This window comes from Rousettus aegyptiacus, unplaced genomic scaffold (genome assembly GCF_014176215.1).
Source record: "Rousettus aegyptiacus isolate mRouAeg1 unplaced genomic scaffold, mRouAeg1.p scaffold_m13_p_16, whole genome shotgun sequence".
Classification (NCBI taxonomy): Eukaryota; Metazoa; Chordata; class Mammalia; order Chiroptera; family Pteropodidae; genus Rousettus; species Rousettus aegyptiacus.
In genome coordinates, this window is record NW_023416291.1 from 10,191,469 (window position 1) to 10,211,048 (window position 19,580).

Genomic DNA, 19,580 nt, shown 5'->3' on the forward strand with positions numbered 1-19,580 from the left:
ACGTGCGAGTGATGTCATCACAGCGATTCTCGATTATGGAACTGACTGGACTCTGAGAACGAAACGAGAATGAGCAACTCCCCATACTGGTGGCCCGTGTCCGGCCCGTGCCTCCCAGCTGTGGAGTGTTTCCCACAGCACACATCGAGAAGGACTGATGTCCTGTCCCCCGTTTCATCAAGAGACCAGCGACCGCCATCAAAGACCCCCCGTAACTCAGAGCGTTCTGACCGACGAGCGCTCCCCGCTGCCCGTGATGGGAACCGCGACTGTTCTACCTCTCACCTCTGAACGCTGCCACTCGGGGAGGAAACTGCCGTAGGGCACCGGAGGCCATTTCGACCAGAGAAACCATTTCAACTGGAGCATCCGCCACCACCATCCTCGGCCTACAAAAAACAGTAGCACAAACTCTTTTCAAAACTTCACCTAATTTTCCTAGGGCCTTGCTTGGCCATGACCTTGGCCGCCTGGGGGTAAAGTATCAGTGAGGGGACAGGCAGCAAATAATCTGTCTATGATAATTTCACCCCACAGTACTTGCTACTCTTCTCTGTGTTACTTAAGAGGTTTCTAGAACCTCGATTTCACAATCTGGATTTGGCAGAGGCTGGGAAATAGTGGTCAGGCAAATGAGCTCCACGGCCACCGGAGTCGGGCCGTGCGCATAAGGGGACTCACTAGCGCAACACGAAGCGTGCCGCTGACACACATCTGCCCGCGCTCACGGAGGCAGCCACGGCCACCACAGCCCTCACTCTCCGGCGGGTAATCCCCTCCGGTCCCTTCTGTCGAATACAGCGAGCGCCTGGCACCATGACTCCTTCTCCTACACAATCCATTTTGGCCACTGCTCTGAGGATGTCGATCGATCTCAGGCCACACCGATCCACCTTTCCGATATGCGGGATGCTGGCTTTCCAGCTTCGAGATAATCGTGACATAAGCGTTAGGAATCTAGATCAAAACACAGCTCGAGTGATACCATTTCTCTGTAACAAACTACCGCGGACGGCTTCCGGTACATCCTAAAAGTTTGCCTCAGACCAGGGCAACACTTAAGCCTTGGATCTCATGACCTTCCGTGTGCTTGTGCCATAAACAAGTACAGATGGACACCTAGCCGCGCCATGAGGAAGAGTGACTTTCTGAGACGTTATACTTCTGTTTAAAAACAACTGGCCATCCTGCAGATCTAAGAGAACAACAGGAGAAGAGCAAAGGAGAGAAACATAATGCCAATCAACATAATTTGATATTAAGGTGAGATGGCTTTTTTCTTTTTTTTTTCTTTTTTCGGCGAGGCAACCCTTGGTTGGCCTCACAGATTGCGAGGACTTTGTCCACTTACAATCTCTTATTTTTTTATTGTTTACACCTACAGAAACCTGGTCTTCCTCAGTGGTCTCCCATCCGAGTACCTTGGCCTTTTAAAGAGATGGCTTTATAGCCATCCACAAGGTGCATAGCATATGCGATTTCTCTCACAAAGTAGGTTTTTAAATTTCTGGAGGCGTCTCTTAGGCCGCCTGTTATTTTATTTGTTTTCTACAAACATGTCTCTTCGTTAGACACCTCCGTAGTAAAAAAAACTGCAGATTACGGGTTAACAAAACTAGAACTAAAACCACCATCCTCCTTACAGAGTCCAGTGGCAAAAACACAGGCGCTAAATGGGGCATCGACTGCAGGTAAGCTGCAGGAGTGCCGCAGCCTTGAGCGACCTCCCTGCGGCTCTCGCTGCTAATGATCGTGCCCTCCTTCCTGAACCCTCCATTCCCTTTGTTTTATATATCACTGCTCTCTCCTGAGCTCTTTGAAGCTTCCTTCTAAGTGCCAGTTTATGGCTTTGCTGACCCTTCTCCATATTTTCATACTTTTGAGTCTCTGCTCACGATATTCTTTTTTTCCTCCCTCTCTGCCTGAACTTCTCATCTTGCCAGAGTCCCCTCAAATACCACTTCCTTTCTAAAGTCTTTCTGGACCAGGCAGGCTAGAATTATTTCTTCCTTCCTCTTTTCTTTTTAACAAGGACCTTTAGTTTTTCAACTGGGTAATGCATTCACGGGGTTCAGACGCCAAAAACATAAATAGGCATGCGAGGACAAGTCTGCTTTCCACCACCCTATCCTGTCACCCCGTGTTCCTTCCCATTAATTGATCTGCGTGTTTCCAAAGATATCGACGCCCAAATAAGCAAACACGAGCACCATTGTCCTCCGATTCTCAAAAAGTGACAGCATACAGTATGTTCTGCATGTTGCTTTTTTTTTTTTTCCCCCACTTAATGATGTGTTCTGGAGAAAGCTGCTTTCACATTAAGACATAGCACATAGCATCATTCCCCTATAGCTCCATCGTATTTACCGTAGGGTTATAGCACAGGGTATTTAATCAGTCCCCTATCGATGTACTTTACATTGTTTCCAACTTTTGCTGTAACGAGCAAGGATACAATTAATAATCTTGCAAGAACACATTGTGCAACCGTGTACCATTACATCTACGCAATAGATGGGAATCGTTCTATCAGAGAGTATGAAATTTTGATCGTTTTCATTTGTCCCACATATATGTGCGGTAGCAATTTCTACCTTCTCAAGCAGTATGTGAGGTGTTTGTCTGACATTCTTGAAAATACAGTATCCTTACACTTCTGCATCTTTGTCAGTCTCAATAGGTAAGAGACGTTATTTAAGTGTAATATTAATTCCTATTTTTCTATCATTAAGGGTGAGTCCCTTTTCATAGTTTTAAGGATTATGTGTGTCTCTTTGAACGATGCATTTATTTACATCATTTCCACATTTGTCTAGTGGATAATCCTATTCATTTATAGATGCTCTTTGCATGTCAGTGAAATCAGATCTTTTGTCTCTTAATGCACTGCAATTTTTGCCACTGTGAGCTATTTGCTTTTGACTCTGTCGTAGTGACCCTCCTCATGCACTAGCTGCCTAGTAACTGTCCATGTATTATTGAACCCATTACAGTATGTCATTAGTCTTTCTATATTTGCTATTATATAGAAACCGCTATTGTTTCTATTGGAATTTGAGTAAGAAATGACATCTGCTCTTGAGATCCTCAACTTTCCATTCCTTTTGCACATCGGCACAATGCCAGGCACCTACAAGTCACCGATAAAATTTCCGTCGATGAATGATTAGTGTTTGCTTGTTTTTGTTTTTGTTTTTTCCCTTTTGAGCTTAACTTGATAGTAAATGAGAAGGATTTAAATTGGCGCCCGCCGCGGGTGACAGCATTCACAGCACTGCCTTGTTGTGGCCCTGCTTCTCCCTTCCCCGTTGAACCGATACTTCACTGAGCAATGACAAGCAGAAACTGATTCGTCGGCTGGAGGTACACGTCAAACGATGTCACGAGCGTGTCTGCGAGTGTGCGTAACATGTACGGGGTGACAGAGGAGGCGGCGGGCTCACGTAACCATTTACGCGCCTAAAGTTCTTTGTCAGTCTACAAAATAAATAAGGGCCAGAGCAGAGCCTCCTTGAACACACTGAAGATTCCGTGCCAAGATCCCTAGCCCCAGAAAAATCTATTTAGAAATGATTCCTTTGAAGTAAATCAACCGAAAATCCAGGCAACTAAGAGACCTGCCCTTCGACGACCCCAGCATCCATCAGTACCGTCCGTCTGTTCTTTATTTTCCTCCTACATCATTCCAGTTTCCCATCTCCTAGATACACATTTTAGGCTACCTTTTTTTACGGGACGAAATTAAAATTTAAGTTTCCAGTATCGGCCACTTGTTCTCATGCTATTGCTCTCTCAAGTGTTTCTGCGTGTGGATGAAAACACAGCGACTCAGCCTCCTTTGTTTCAAAGACAGCCCATCTGTCTGGTCGGCAGGGGCGAGAGGAAGGCGTGACCATCCAGGTTCACGTTCATCCACAGTTTTCTCCCTGGCCCGGACCTTGCCGAGGAGCCGAGACGCCCCCTCGCTTTGCCTGCGTTTGCGGGCTCAGCGTCGGCACGCGACTGCATCAGAGCACCGCGCTGTCGCTCACCTTCCCTTTTCGTTCCCTTTTCTTTCCTTTTTTCTTGTCTACTTTTTTGTGTGCAATTATCACAGGCAAAAAACAAACAGTTTTCCTACGGTGCTCAGTAGCACTCAAATGTGCCAGGGCGAGGACCCTTTCTCTAGAAAATGAAATAAACACATGGAAGGAAACTAAGATCTCTTGTCAAAATTATTCCACTGTGAAATGAGTTACATTCCACAAGGAAATATAATTATGCCAAAGGTTTCTTTCTTCAGTGACTCTCACATGAGCTGCAGTAAGAAAAAGAAAACAAACAAACACTGGCGTTCAGGTTCACGAGCCGTCGGCGCCACTGACTACCTGGACCCGTTCATATGTGATCCCTTTCCGTCTGCTGCACTTTCTACACAGCCCTGGGGGATATTTCTTTGGATCCGTGAATCCAACATTCACGTCGGCTATGACTTGCCTTGTCCTCACTATAATTCACCAAGCCACAGATTTAAGAAATGTCTCGTACGGCGGTTATGTTACGCAGCACTTTCAAACAGAATGCACGTAACGAAGATGCCCCAACAGTCTACTGCCAAATGTGCTCTCTGCCGCGTTTCCGTAGCTTTTAAACACACTGCTGGGAGCCGATAGACCCACGTGCCCGCCGTCGGCAGACCATGAAACCGAGACTTGTTTCCGTTCGCCATCCAGTCTTTCCCTGCTAAAAATAAAGACTGCCACGGTGCGAACGCGCATGTCCATTCTCACTAGTGTTGTCTCCTTTCTCTTTCCTGACTGACACTTTCCCTCTCGAGGGTGCCTGAGCCTTTTATGGAGAAGCACTGCGGTCCGACAAACTTTCCCAGCTCCCATCATCGCCCCACCTCCAGAAAGCCTTTCTCACACGCTTGTGGTCGTAAACGGCGCTATGAAGTCGGTACGACAGATCCCACCCTTTTCCACGGCGCAGTCTTGCCGGGAAAACACACTCACACACACACACGCACGGGGTATCCACACAAAGGAAGGCGGACAGTGCACCGTGCTCAAAAGCCCCCGTTCGATTCGCATTTTTCATCCAGTTGCATTTTCTCAGCCTGTCACTCAGCGACTTCCATAACAGGAGCCTAGACTACCTTTCGAGCTCTGTTTCACCCATCTCCTAGGTACATCTCTCCTTCCCAGTGAACCAGGTCACGGTGGTGCCTGCGTCCTTGGCATTGCTGCTTTTCCATGATCCGATCCTGCGTCCACGATAAGCGGAGAATCAGGGCGCAGGAGTCGACTAGTCTGGAGTACGAGGCGTTAGACGCCCGTCTCAAGGGGAAGGGAGCAAGAGGCAGAGGAAGCGAGAGGTGTTCCTTCCGATCGTATCGATGGGTGGCTGGCCGCAGCCAGGGGGGTGATCCAAGTCAGAGAATCCGAGTCGCTGACGAGAAGATTCCCGCAGACCGTCCAGATGAGTTGTCCGTTTTAACGAGAGCTGCAGCGATGAGGGTTCTGTAACGAAACCAGGCAGACAGAGAGAGGGCCGGAGAGATGTTTCGAAGAGGAGGGGTTTGAGATGCGGTCGAAGGCTGTGTAAACGACAGGAGAGAGGAGGTGACTTTTCCTACAGTGGCTGCTTTTCCCGGTGGCTGCGAACCGAGTCCGGGCTGTGCGTGGAACCGAACGCCACCTCAGGGCTCATGCTCATGACATTCTTTCTGCACGGAACATCCTTTTCCACCGGCGCAAATCATATCCGTCATCCTTCCTGTGAACTCTTTTCCTATTCCTTCAGAAGGAGCCGCCCTTCCCTCCTCTGTACCCCATCAGGCTGCGGTCGGCACTTCTACCCGGCCTTCCTCGGGTGGGTTGTGTTTTTACAGTGTTTATCTTTCTCATACTTTTACTACGTGCCATGCGCTGTCATTCGTGGATTTGTTCTTAACGTCAACTGCGGCAGCTACGAACCCCGATGCATCTTTGTTACTCGATAAGTATCGTTCGCATTACCTTAACGAACGTCCGGAAGGGGAGCAGACGTGTGCATGATCTGTGGAATGAGGAAAGGGTCTCAGGGTCCAGACATATCTCCAGATGCTCCCTCGGTTGACCGGAATCGCTGCCATTTCTCCAGGGTGTTTTATACAGTCTAAATTAGATACGCGCAGCCTATATTAAGCATGCTTACAATTCCTCATGGGCCCAGTCAATCAATTTGTCAACCTGTCAGAATAAAATTCCTCACTATAATCTCGAGGTATATGGAGGCCGTTGAATAAACATGACCACAGACATATGGAAACGGCCACCTCACTATTCTCTTCAGTTTTTCTTGGCACAGCCGGGAAACCATTTCTTCTCACCTCCAGGTCTGGAATCAAGACTAATTTCGGCCATGTTTTGATTAAAATCGGGTTTGCTTTCTTTATTAATTTAACAATCTTGTCTCCTCTATTATTGCTTTGTTAAGTTCGACATTTCAAAAATATATGCTTGAAATCGGTATTTCACATAAACTACTGATAGGATCCAAAGGACAAATCTTACAGTACCAGGGATACTCGAACGTTCTCTGTGCTAGGTGCCGAGGAAGACTGGGCTCAAATTCTCAGCCGAGCTATAAAGCAAAGTCCACTGGACATTACGAAATACATTTTACGATTAAATATCCTCCCCATATTTATCCTACTCTTCCTACTTATTTTTCCATTGTCTAATTTTCTCACTCAAAAAGTAAAAAGATTGGTATCTTACAAGCCCCCTAAATAACTTTTTTTAAACGATGCAGCAAATAAATAATAAACACAAAATTAAAGTGATCCACTCTTATTTACAGTCCAATATTCTGAAGTCAAATATGTTACACAGGAGTACAATATTACTAAATTGTAAACACTGACAATTTTAGGCACATTTTCTCACAAGGTAAAGGACTTGTTTCCGGTGACTAGCCGAAGGGTTCCGGAAAGATGTACCGATCTCCTAATTTACACCTAACGTTGAGAAAAGCCCTTTATCCATCGTACCTCTTACTCTCTCTTCTGGAGGTAAATGACACTCTCATCCACCTACCAACCTCACGTTTATAATTCCATCACAAAGTACAAAGGTGAAAAATCTCGGCTTTCCAAATATCTCATAATATGTGCACCGCTAGAAGATTTTAAGGAAGGCACAGTGCTCATACTCATTAAGGACCTTGCTTTCCAAGGCTACAGAAATACATCAAGAATGTAAACCATAATTATGCTATGTCGCTGGCTCTCCAGCATTCAAAAGACTCTCCCTGAGGACTGAATTCTATACTTAGTGAAAGAACTACAGTTCTTTCACTCAGACGAGATAAAAATTCAGAATCTGAAGATGATCGACAGCAAAATCATTCCAAGCGTCATGAAATTTTGTCATAACTTTTCTTTGTTCCGACTCCCTTCCTGTTCTCGGTAATGTTATGACATAGTTTCACTTTTATTTGGGCATTTTCATTTCTAGTTAAAATAGTGTAGAAATTAACATTTTGACTAAAAACAGGCATCGAAGGGCCCGCACTAAATGTGAAGCTTTGCCAACACAGATTCTGCCTTTTCTAACACGTGGAAAAACAAACTATGGGGCTCTTTATGAACCGGTTATTTAAATGCGCGGAAGATCATGAGAAGGTACTTGCCGTGTGGGCACGAGATGTCGAAGCTGTCTGCGAAGGGACGAGTACGCCACCTAAATTGATGCGGCAGATTCGTCTCATAAGTCACCCCATCGTCCCGCTCTCCCACACACCGCTGGAAGGACTTGAGGTCAATATTCCGCTCACTTAGAACATACACAGCCAGTTTATCTACGGCGGGGCCCGTATCCCTTCATGCAGTGCGGACACAATAAAACCCAGATCACAAACTCCTCCAAGACATCAATTATTCAGGGTAACGACTCAGCCCTTAAGCTTAAACAAATATTTCAGGCTCCTGCTCTGTTAGGCAAGGCCGTGAGCGGCCCACCTATCTGGAGCAGGTGGTCACCTAGAGGCTCAGGGGCCAGTGCTGCTGAAGAAGCTTCTCAGCCCAGTGCAATTAATGGTTCCCTTCTTTGGGGGAAAAAAAATGAAAGCGACCAGGGCATCAGGAGACACACAGAGTCCTTTAAAAAGAACATGACATGCTTCTGCTCAGTCAGACTGAGGAATCAAACTCCTTTTAGACGGAAGGGGTGCTGTGTGAAGCATTGGCCATTTTCACGAAGAGCAGAAGGCGAGGGCGACGGTGGAGACCGTGAGAGAAGCAGATGCACGGGCATCAAAACACGCCTCTCGGTGGCCAACGTTTTTTTTGTTTGCTTGTTTGTTTGCTTTTCGCCGAAGGTAATAGCCTAGGTCCCTGTAGTAAGTTAAGAGCTGGAGAACCGCTCCTGAATATCGATGTGCCGACTTATTCATCTCAGTGACATTTACTTCCTACGGCGCAGGAGGGTTCCACGAGACGCCGGCGCCACAGCCCGCAGGAAGCCGTTCTCGGCTCCCTTTCCTCCCCCGAGCTAGGGGTCCGTCTGCCCGCATCTCGCTCCGTCTCGCTCCCTGTCCACTGGCTCCCTCTGATGTTGAATATTTAGACTGCTAATTGCTATGTAGAGGAACTAATTAGGACTGGACAGGAAAATGACAGACCGCCGAACAAAGAGGCCAGTCTCCCCCCACAAACGTATTCTCGGAACCACCTCGTTCCCACACACGCGCACGGGGTGGCCGCGTCGTTTCCTTACCGAGGGAATCGGCGCATGCGAAGGCTCCACGTGGCGCCCCAGACACGATTAAAACCAGCGAATGGTGTGGGTGAGGGTAAGCGGACCGCTGATGTCCTCCTTTTCTTTTCCATTATCTGCGGTATTAAAACTGTGGCTTGAGTTCATTTCGATCGCTAATTAATTCCCATAACGGGTTGAAATTGTGGAGGAAGAGCTGCTGCGAAGATGCCGGAAAAGGCAAGAAGCTGGGCTCCCCTTGGCCTAGCGCTCCACGGAGATCTACGTACGCTAAGCCTTTTCTGCTGAAGTCTTTGTTTCAAAATCTACCTCCTTCTCTGACAACTTGCTTTCAGGTGACTTTAAGAAAATACGCATTGAACACACGGTGCCGTGGAGAGCGCTCAGCCGCAGGAAGCACCGCCTGTCCCCCGCCCGCCGGTCCCCGGCCACCGTGCCCCAGACACCGGCGCTGCATCACGTCCGTTAGTCACATTTTCATTCGTCCAAACGCCCCTGTGATCTCGGCTCTCTCTCGCCATGAGAGACGGCACGGCGGAATGGCCACTGTTCTGAAAAGTGGATTCCGTCTTTTTAGTAGCGCGTCGAAAGGTTGACAAGAATTCATTTCTACCAACCACTTCCAGAAAGTCAGAGAAGGACCAGGCCACCACCCCGGAGGAGACAGAAAGGCGATACTTCGGTGATTTTCAAAAGTATGAAAAGAAAGATCATTGGTTATAAACTGCACAAAAAATAAATTGTTTTGAACTGATTAAGGTCCCAAGCGCTGCTATGACTATCAGTGGCATCGGCGACGTATTCCTTTACATATCATAAACCAAGCAACAGTGAAAAATCAGCAAGTATGACTAAATTTGGCTGTAACGTCTGCTCAGGGAATCCCAGAAATTTCCTGAAGACGAGAGACAAAACAGGTATTATTAAATGGTACAGAAATCTGGGCATTCCAATGTTTCCTTATCGAGGCCTCAGCAGAGCTCGATTTTAAGTCGTCAACATTTTAGGGTAGATGGGGTCCCAGTGTGTTCCAGTTTTCAAAAGCCTCACCTTTTCTTATGCCAAAACAGAACCTGCCATTACCATAAGGCTTTCCCCCCTATCTTTATGTATCTTTGGGCGGGGGGCGGGGGGAACACTTTATTTAACCCCTTTTCACACCTCTTAAATTTTCTTCCTACTGAAATACATCTGAGCTGAACGTTTACTCCATGCACTTTAGCAGACATTTCCAGATTTACAAATCTGATGTGAAGGTGGCCAAACGTGACATACAAAAACAGAATGGATGAGTAGAATTTCCTGACACTACATCACTCTAAAGCAGAGGGGCCCTCTCTAATTTTTTTTTTTTTTTTTTTTTTTTTTTGCCCCGTTACAAGATATGGCATATAATAGGCTGTCAGAATTTCTGGGTGAAATCGGTTAAAGATGCATATTCTCATGCTGTACGGACACAGTAAATTCTATTTTGTCACCCGCCTATTTCATTACGGTCTCCAGGGAGTGAGCCTGAGGCCTCGGCTTTATTGACATTTACCTTAGTAAATGTCAATAAAGCCAGTTACAGGATCAAAGAATTTTACAGTCAAGACCTGGCCATCCGTTTGAGTCGAAACGTCTCTTCGAGGAAGAATAAAGTACAACAGACAGAGCACTGAGGTGGGCGCCGGCTGACAGAACTCGCTCCCGACTGATCGTTACACTGAACGGATCTTTCTACCTCACCCGATCTCGACATACTACTCATCTGACACGCGGAATCCAAACACCTGGTACGAATGTGTGAGATTTTTTACCTAGCCTCTCTATGTTCTTTGCACAAGTAAACCAACGATCGTGAAAAATATCATAACGGCACTCTTTAAAAGTTTAGTTTTGCTAATTTTCTAAATAATAACAAACAACTGAAATACACATATGGTGAACACGAGTATCTAATTTCTCTCCTTGCCCGGGGCCTCGTCTTCCTTCGTCATTTCTTCCTTCTGTTTAAGGCTGCTAGAACCGTGGGGGTAGGCGCGCTCGCTACGGCTACCGATGGAGCTCACTTTCCTGGATTTCCTACAAGATCCAGTTTCTCTGCTGGCACCAGTACTTCTGTGACTCTTTGGAACTATTTTTCTGATCCTCTAACATACCCCCCCTTCCACACCTCCCTTCCTCAGCACGCCCTCACATTTGTCTAGAATCCACTTTCCTCCACGCGTTCTAATAATTCTTTTACCTCCACGGAGCTTGCATGGCTCTGCCGCCCCACCCGGACACCGGTGGGCACGAGGGCATTGCATACCTTGTCGACCTCCAGTTACCGTCTCTGACTTCCTGCACGATGTTCGGCCTCCACCTCCGAGCCGCTTTGTCTGGGGACATTCACTCTGAACCTCCCTGCCACGGCCATACGTGCAGGATCCCTGCTTCCCTGCTCTTTACCAGGTAGAACACAAGGCCCGGAAGACTATTCCCGTAGGAGAGATGGACTCCTTTGGCAGGAAACAGATTTAGGTAGGAAACAGGAGCATTTCTAAGCCGTTCTCTCTCTAGGACCATTTCTGTTCCTGATGGGAGGAGGAGACAGAGGTCTACTAATCAGATGGGGCTCCAGTAAGTGTCCCCGAGATCTCCGCACATTAAGGAATTTATTCTGAGAAAACTTAGGGAGAAACGCAGAAAATACTAGAAAACCGAAAAATGCGCGGGAAGAACATATTTAATGAAAGTCAATGTGAATAGATGTAAAACACATTTAGGCATAAAACCGAAACCACATTTAGATTGGCGAGTGGATTTCAGACTGTTAAGTGACGCGGGAAATATGTCTGACCATGAGGCGCTCTGAAAGGCACCCTGACTCCTTTGTCCTGTTGTTTTTCGAGTCCATTTCTAAATGGCGACGTCCTACCAAATGCTCAGATGCAAAAACCTGAGTTCAAATAATTGTCGACACTCATCTGCGCTTTTTTTCACTCCATCTTACATTTCTAAATCACATTTATTTCATAACGTTAACTCAAGCCAGATGAAATCCCTTGACAAAAGAATCGAACAAGTCCAAATTGATCTCTTAAGTGGATCAATAGAAACTTAACTGAAATGGATTGGGGATTTTATCAAACCTGATGTAGTAGAACACTAATCAGATCACTTCCAATTCACACATATAGAACTAAATTTCAGCCCAAATTGATCTGATTACTAAGGATGAATGGTCACCTTTAATAATGGATTAAGGTGGTAAAGAATTCTCCTTTTATACAAAAATGCTTTTTTCCCTTCTGAACTCTTGGAGATTGCTTTAACGTTTCTTATTATGCTGAATTTCACTCGCTTCTCACATGATCGGGTTTGACTTCAGGGCTGTTTTAATTTTCATAATTTGATCTCTACTTTCTAAGTCAGAAATATCTTCTGAAATGTTTTTAAAGGAAGTTTCATTACAGCGGAAGAAGCCACGATGATACAAAAGCATCGCTCCCGTAAACCACAACTTCCCTAACGGCTGTTTAAAATAATGCAAACAATGGCGAGTAAAGCTATCGGGGACAGAGGACTGTGTGTTACGAGTATTAGCACTATCTATTTTGAGACTACTAATTTTGATACTTTAGGTAACATGTTTCTTTGGAGATGTGTTACATGTTAGGATTTGTCAATATTATTCATAAAAATTTACTCGCGATAATTTGATGATAAATCTTTCACTTGGCTGTGATAAAAACTTAATACAATGATAAATTAAAGCCAAAGATTTTCTCTCTAAGCACGAATACTCTAATCTACCTCCGATTCATCTGAAATATTAGAAGAGTCGGCCATCCTAGAATCCGCCTCTTCATTTCCACACAGTGACCAGCTTCTGCAACTCTGTCAAGTGTAGGCTACAGAACGCTCCAAACAAGCTTCACTTTTCTTCACCATGAAATAGTGTTGCGATAAAATGCTTAGATTCTAGGCTATTTTATTGGTTACTGTGCTAGTGAGTACTCACGGGGATACCTTTTCTAGACCTTTTCTTCCTAGGATCATGTAACAATGGCCCCTGACCTAAACCCTTTGGTAAAATCTCTCTCTCTCATCTCTTCTCTTCTCCTCCTTTCCTCCCTTTCCTTCTCCTTCCCTTCTCCGCACCCCCTTCTCTCCTCCCCTTTCCCCTCTCACTCTCTGTCCCTGTCTGTCTGTGTCTGTATCTCTGTCTGTGTGTCTGTGTGTCATGGACTAATAACTATAGTCAAAACATTAAGTGCATCAGCTCTGTCCCTCTTGAGGACCTGGCTGCGTGACTTGGGTCACGATTCCAAAATACTGGAAGAGCCAAAGCCTCGTTCACGACTGGTGTGATTCTAGAGCCCCACCTGGTCTCGGTGCCGTCTGCTTCCAAACCCACCCGTACCCGAAACTCAGTTCCTGTAACCACACACACACACTACCACGTATTCTCAGGTTCAGTAACGCAATTAACACTACAGCACTCCCAAGCACAGAATTATATGGCAGGATGTACAGCCTTCTCCCATCTTCCTAGTTCCCGGCCTCTCTCCCCATTATGCTTTTCCCCTTTTCTCCATTCTCCATCTCTCTAAACCAAAACAAATTATCTTCCTAGTTGCACGTCTGAAATCTCTGCCTCATTTCATTGGAATATTCTAAATCAAAACAAAGCCTCTCTCTAATTTGTGATGCTCTACTTCCCAACGGTCTCTCTACTTTATGGAGCGAGGTTGTCCAGTGGAACTCTCCGCAGTGATGGAAATGTTCTCTGTTCATCTAGTGCATCGAAACATCACTAGGCACAAGTGGCTTTGAGCGTCTGAAGTGTGGCCAATACAAATGAGGAACTAGATTTTTAATTTTAGTTAATTTTAGTTAATTTAAATCTAAATAGCCACATGTGGCTAGTCGGTACCATGTAGGACCGCACCACTCTCCACACAGTGGCCTTTGCCAGGCATCCCAGTACTGAATGATCAGAGTTAAACGACCAGAGCTGTATTAGCAACCAAGTGATTAGGTCCGTCTTCACAGACCTCACTTTCTTCATATTAAACATTCTAATATCTTAATGAAAAAAACATAAAAGACTACCTCATCACACCAGACTTACATGAATCAGGATTTCAAACTCTACTGATAATTTTGACCTTGAAAATAATCCCTGGCACAGACAAAGCAAGGACCAAGTTAGGGTCCATAGCCCAGGTTCTCTAGTGCTTTCTCATCACACGAGAAGACCTTCTGGCCCCGAGGAATGGACGAGGTCGCTCGAGAGGCGTGCAGCTTCACGACTTACACAGAAGGGATCTATTTTAATCATGAAAGGTCTCCAGTTTCTACCCATATAGCCCTTGTGACACTTCCTCACGAGCTGCTCAGACACATCCACGATTCCACTCCCCCAAACGCTAGACTGCAAGAACCGATCACCGCTAGAGCAGGTGCATCTGCTCAAAGCATTCCACAGACAGAAGCCTATCCCACTACTGAACGCCATTAGTGTGCTTCCCAAGAGTTCTGTCACTCAAATGTTTATAAGAAGGCTTGACTGGATTAACTTATTCTTTCTTGGAGGCATGTTCAGTTAAAGGGGCACACTGGACTGAAGACCTGACGCTTACTCAAGAAACTGTGCGGTCATTGATGCCGAGTTGAGTCCTGACTTACACGCGTCCAACAGACAGGCAGCTACGCCGAGAATGTATTACTGGTTAAGCATCGTTGAAGATGCGGCTCCCATATTTGGGCTAGAGGAACGCTGAAAATGAAAATGCTCCCTAAAGGCTGAGACCATCCACAGCTAAACCTCCCTCGCCATTCTCCCCCAGGCTGCGGGACCAGATGGCAATGCACCTGCTGGACATCTCCCGTGGGCCTGAAGTCCCACAGGCATCTCGACCTCCGAGCGCTGCACCCCTCCCACCTGAATGATTCTTCCTCCAGAACACAGGGGTACCTCGGAGATCCTGCGGGTTCCGTCCAGACCACGGTGCGTGACGAAACGAGTCGTGATCTCGTTGCGGGTGAAGGTCACAATCAGAGACGTAAGAGGCGACGAGCCGAGGAATGCAGGACAGCTGGGGAAAGCAAAGAAACAGGTTTTCCCCTAAAGCGCCCAGAAGAAACACACCTCTGCTCTGCTGACCCCGTGATTTCACCCTGCAAGCCCCACATCAGGCTTCTGGCCTCCAGAACTGTAAGATGATACATTTGTGTGTCTTAAGCTGCTAAGTATGTAGTAATTTATTACAGCAGCGACAAGGAATTTAGGTCAGTCTCTCTGTCCACAGTCCTAGTTTGGTTCTCATCACGGCTTGCCTAGAAAACCCTCATGATTTCTTTATTGTATCTTTTCCTACCTGCGGCTTCTCTAGACTCTAGTTGCTACTAATATAGGGGTTTCTGACATCTTTCCCTTGCTTACTACGCAAAGGAATCATAGAAAGATTGCTCGCCACGGCCTATGTGGCCCCACATGGCCCGGCCTTTGCCTGCTTCTCCAGCCTCGTGCCTCTCTTTCCGCCTCAAACGCCGCTCGAGGTCCTTGTGCACGCCATCCCCGCCTGCTTGACAGTACACTTGCTGCACCTCCTAGCCGAATGCTTTCCACAATCCTTACCCTTCCACGCCCTCTGTGCCCAGTGAGCCTCGAATACCAGAAGATCTCATCTCTATGATCCGTAAGTGGGATTAGGCGCTACCATTAAATGCTCCCATAATGTCCCATGCTTGTCTCCATCGGTCCCCTAAAACACTGTCTTCATCGGTTTATGGGTCTCTTTTTCACCAGACTGTCAATCAGTTGAGAAAAACTATACTTTGTCTTTGAGTACCCAACACTCGAACTTATTATTTGTTGAATGAATTAAATTATTGAATTAAACTATGTACTTCAATACTAATATTGTACATGTAGAAGAAGATCAGTTTCTAGCAAAGGGAAGACCTATCTAACAGCAAATTGAAATAGTATTGAGGAACCGATAGAAACATATGTCACCAGCGAAAGAAATTTTAATGCACGTCATAAAACATCAGAACTCCTCCAGATATTATAACCTGGAAAATCCATCCAAGAGAGGGAACGAGGTACGACGCAAATCGGGGTCGCAATGGTAAATTCCCACGTTAACAGTATAAATTACCTCTGCACTTGTCTGCTGCAGAGAAGACTCACGGTTGGTAAATGAAGAGAAAAGATTTTATAGGAAAACGCAGTAATTTAAAATCCCTATTCATAGCGGAACTCAAATGAAAGTCTCTGGAATGATCTTCCAGGGCCACATGTATCTTATTATATAGCTAAAAGGCAATAAGCCCATCGCCAGGTCTCTTTTTGTTGCTTCATTTACTATAGCGTTAAAGGTGAATCGTGGAGAATATCTCATGATTCACGGATATCAGTGTCTGAAAGTTACACTCTCTGGAAACTTCAGATGATGCGGTCAGAGACTCTGCCAGGCACGCTGAGAAGTGAGAGCCGTTCTATGCTTGGTTCCCTCAGAAATCTAGACGACAGTGGTGAGTTCCTTCGGCAGTGAGGCAAGAGATGGCAGCAGCCCCTGGGTGAGAGGGACTTCTCCTGCCGACATGGCAAACGACCCATCCTTCTTTCTCCCTCTCTCTTTGGTGGACCTCGGATGCATAAGTAACTGAAGAAACTGTGCTATTTTACAGCATGCACTGACAATTACCTCGCCGCTCCATGCCTCGCTATCATAGCTCCTCAGGATCATTTATGTTCCTGTTGACTCCCTGCCCTTTCTAAAATCCGGCTGTAACGGAACACAGCGCCCCGCTGTCGTCAGTTCGTTCGAAACGACTGTCTTTAAAAAAGACCACTACGCGGCTCGTCAGGCCACGATGCTTTACCTCGCTTGGCCTGTGTCATCCCTCTCCTGGTCGTGTGGCTGTAGCACTGTCATTGTCACTGTCAAGCCACCCCCTCCCCATCACATCTCCGTCCCCTCGTCTTGTAAACTTCTCTCTCGAAATGGTTTTGCCATAACCTAAAGATGGCGGCTTGCTCTTCGCTTCGTTTTCATCTAGTTCTAAGTATTGTGTAATTTCATTTCTACCCGAAAGTCCCTCAGCCATCTATATCTTGAAGATTACGGACAGACACACTTTTTAGAGCTATTCTTTCATTACTGGTTTCTAATTTTGCTATATTATTGTCACTGTCTCCAAGATATCGATTCCTTGATATTTAGTTGGTTTTCGCTGAGTCTCAGTAGAAACTCAATTTTTTGTGAATGGTCAATGGGTGCTCGAATATTCGCTTAGCAGGTGTTAAATATATACAACTTTACATATACATATATAGCTTATATATAATTAATTATATAAAATACATAACACAAAAATATACACATTATAAACAGAGTCCTACGGAGACACAGAGGTAAGAGATGAAGAGAGCACGGTGCCTGGCTTCCTGCAGCTTTTCTGTCCAAGATTTGGAGCCTCTTCTGAGGCCAAACTGCATTCCTGACATATGTTTCTTCGAGACATGGCTTTTCCTTATCATATTCACTCTTTTGCTTCAATGCCTTGAATTGGTTTCTGTTTCTTGCGTTCGGAAAAATCCTAAATAACATAACACGTCACAACAAGCTTGTGAGGGCTGAAGACTGTGATTCAGACTGCTTTGGGGACCAAGACGGACATCTTTTCAGTCACCACAGACCTGAAATCGCAAAGCCCAGGATAGCTGCCCACTGGAACGAAGTATGGGAAATGGAGAATGACATCAACTGAAGTTATGATAGATTGTGTCACCATCTGAAACAGACGTCTTAGATCCACAGGGTCTTAGTAGGTGCCCAGTGCTCATTTCCCCTTAGTTCCCTGCTTCCTCCCACTTCGTGCCCAGCTCACTCGAGCTGACTCCATGGGGCTACACGCCTCTCGTTTTCCGTTCTCTCCGATGAAAACCCATCAATTCGCATCATCTTCCACTGCGAGTTTTATTTATTCGTGTCACAAAAAAAGTATTTGTTGAGAAACTGACGTTTTCCAGGCACCATGCTTGAGTCGGATTGGGGATACGAAGTGCAAAAGGCATGTTTTTTGAACCGAAGGGGCATTTCTACACAGAGTGCTCCTCAGTGTGATGGGTGAAGGAGACGAGGAGACGGTTCTTTCCCAGCCTTATTATCTCCTTCCACGTAGAAGGAGCCACATTAGAGATCCCTGGGAAGCGGCCTGAAATGGCCTGAAATGGCACAATGCTGCCCGCGACGGGAGGAGCGAATCCTTCTAACTGTGGAGCGCGACGTTAAAAAGAGCGCCCACCCAGAGCCACGAATCACGCATGCGATGCCTCAGCACCAAAGGTGCTATTTTGTGCTCCTATCGTCCTTATAATTTTGCCTTACGTCTTAATTGGTTTATAATTCAAGTGGGGAAGAGCAGTGAACTTTATAAGCCTTCCCAAGAATATGAATATGTATCTCAAATCCTCTCCCCTCACCTGAGCTCTTGCCCGGAAGCTAATGACCAGGGCATTTTCCAGGTGGGATTTTTTACCACCTCGGAGTCCGCACTTCGTAAATGAAATCGTGCTCCAATCTCCAACTCCCTCATAAAAAGATGTCAGAAGTTTACCACCAGACACGCCCGTTTCAGTCACTGAGCCTTCATTCCTCAGCTCATTCGAGCTTGAACCCCAGGGGCCGTCGCCCTTCTTCCATCGTAAGTCAGGCACGAAGACCTGTTGGTTTTTGTCTTCGGGATTTCTCATTCGTCTGCCCTTCTACCTCCCATCCCAGTCTTCATGCCTGCTTATTGCAAAAGCTCGTCAGCGAGATTTCACTGATCTCAGATTCTTCTCAGTAACTCTCTAGCAGAGCCGAAGTACAACCTTCCTCGGGTGCCACTTCGACCGTAATATTCTCTTCAGAAATGCTTTCAAGGCCTTCCATCTTCAGGTCCTTTTCCTGATTTAAAAGCTCTGCCGTAAGTGGACATGATACAATCAACATTTCTCATTTACTCTCCTTGGCTCTACTCAGACTTGACTCTCATATGCATCAAAAGCACAGCATGCTTTGCATACACGCTTTCTCTCAAGTTGCCAGCCACACACACACGTCATCCAAAATCAGCTTCCACCCTCTTGACCGTCTCCTTCAAATGTTTACGCACGAACACAAAGCCCCATACTTTTATCCTCTCGTGCATTTACAGGTCTAACACATAGGTTCACGGCTAATCGCATACTGTATTAAACGGTGTGTTCCTGTGGCTTCGTGTAACACTTCTCTATCCACGCTGAGTTACTGTGAGTTCCTAGAGCTGAAGGATCATGGTACATTTCCCATATCATAATATGCATTGTTGATCACACGGAAGGTACAAAGTAAATATTTAATGACTGACAAATAAAACGAAGTAATTGTCTTCACCTAAGAGATGGTTCGATTCGATGATCTGAAATTTAAGAATGACTTGATAATCAGAACTTCTAATCTGGCCTCTCTGACTTTCTCTGTTGCTCAGGCAACCCATTTTAGTTATTTTGGATCATTTTCTTAATCCAGAAATGAAAGTGAAACTTGTCATCGTCTTATTCATAGAGAGGGGTGAGGAGTAGCCTAGTCAATGCAATGCACATGGCTAATACAACATTTAATAAAAATGATAAATAACCTCTATTACGAAATTGAACCACTGTTCAATTCCTTCTGCTCTTTCAGTACTTTGATTCAATATTCTCTCACTGAAATCCGAGAGCTTTAATTTGAGAAAGTGTTAACTAAAAATCTTACACTTTCCACATTAACCTTTTCTTCTAATTAGGCATACCTGGATGATATCAAATTATTCCTGTAAAGAAATCAATAT

General features: G+C 45.7%; 1 protein-coding gene across 1 annotated transcript in view; it reads right to left on the minus strand.

The window, feature by feature from the left end:
* Positions 1 to 512: 512 nt before the first annotated feature.
* SLC7A11 (solute carrier family 7 member 11) overlaps positions 513 to 19,580 on the minus strand; it is a 93,233-nt gene continuing 74,165 nt past the window's right edge. The window contains exon 12 of the mRNA XM_016155808.2: positions 513 to 1,195. Coding sequence (XP_016011294.2) covers positions 1,059 to 1,195 — 137 coding nt within the window. The 3' untranslated portion in view covers positions 513 to 1,058. The remainder of the gene's footprint in view (positions 1,196 to 19,580) is intronic.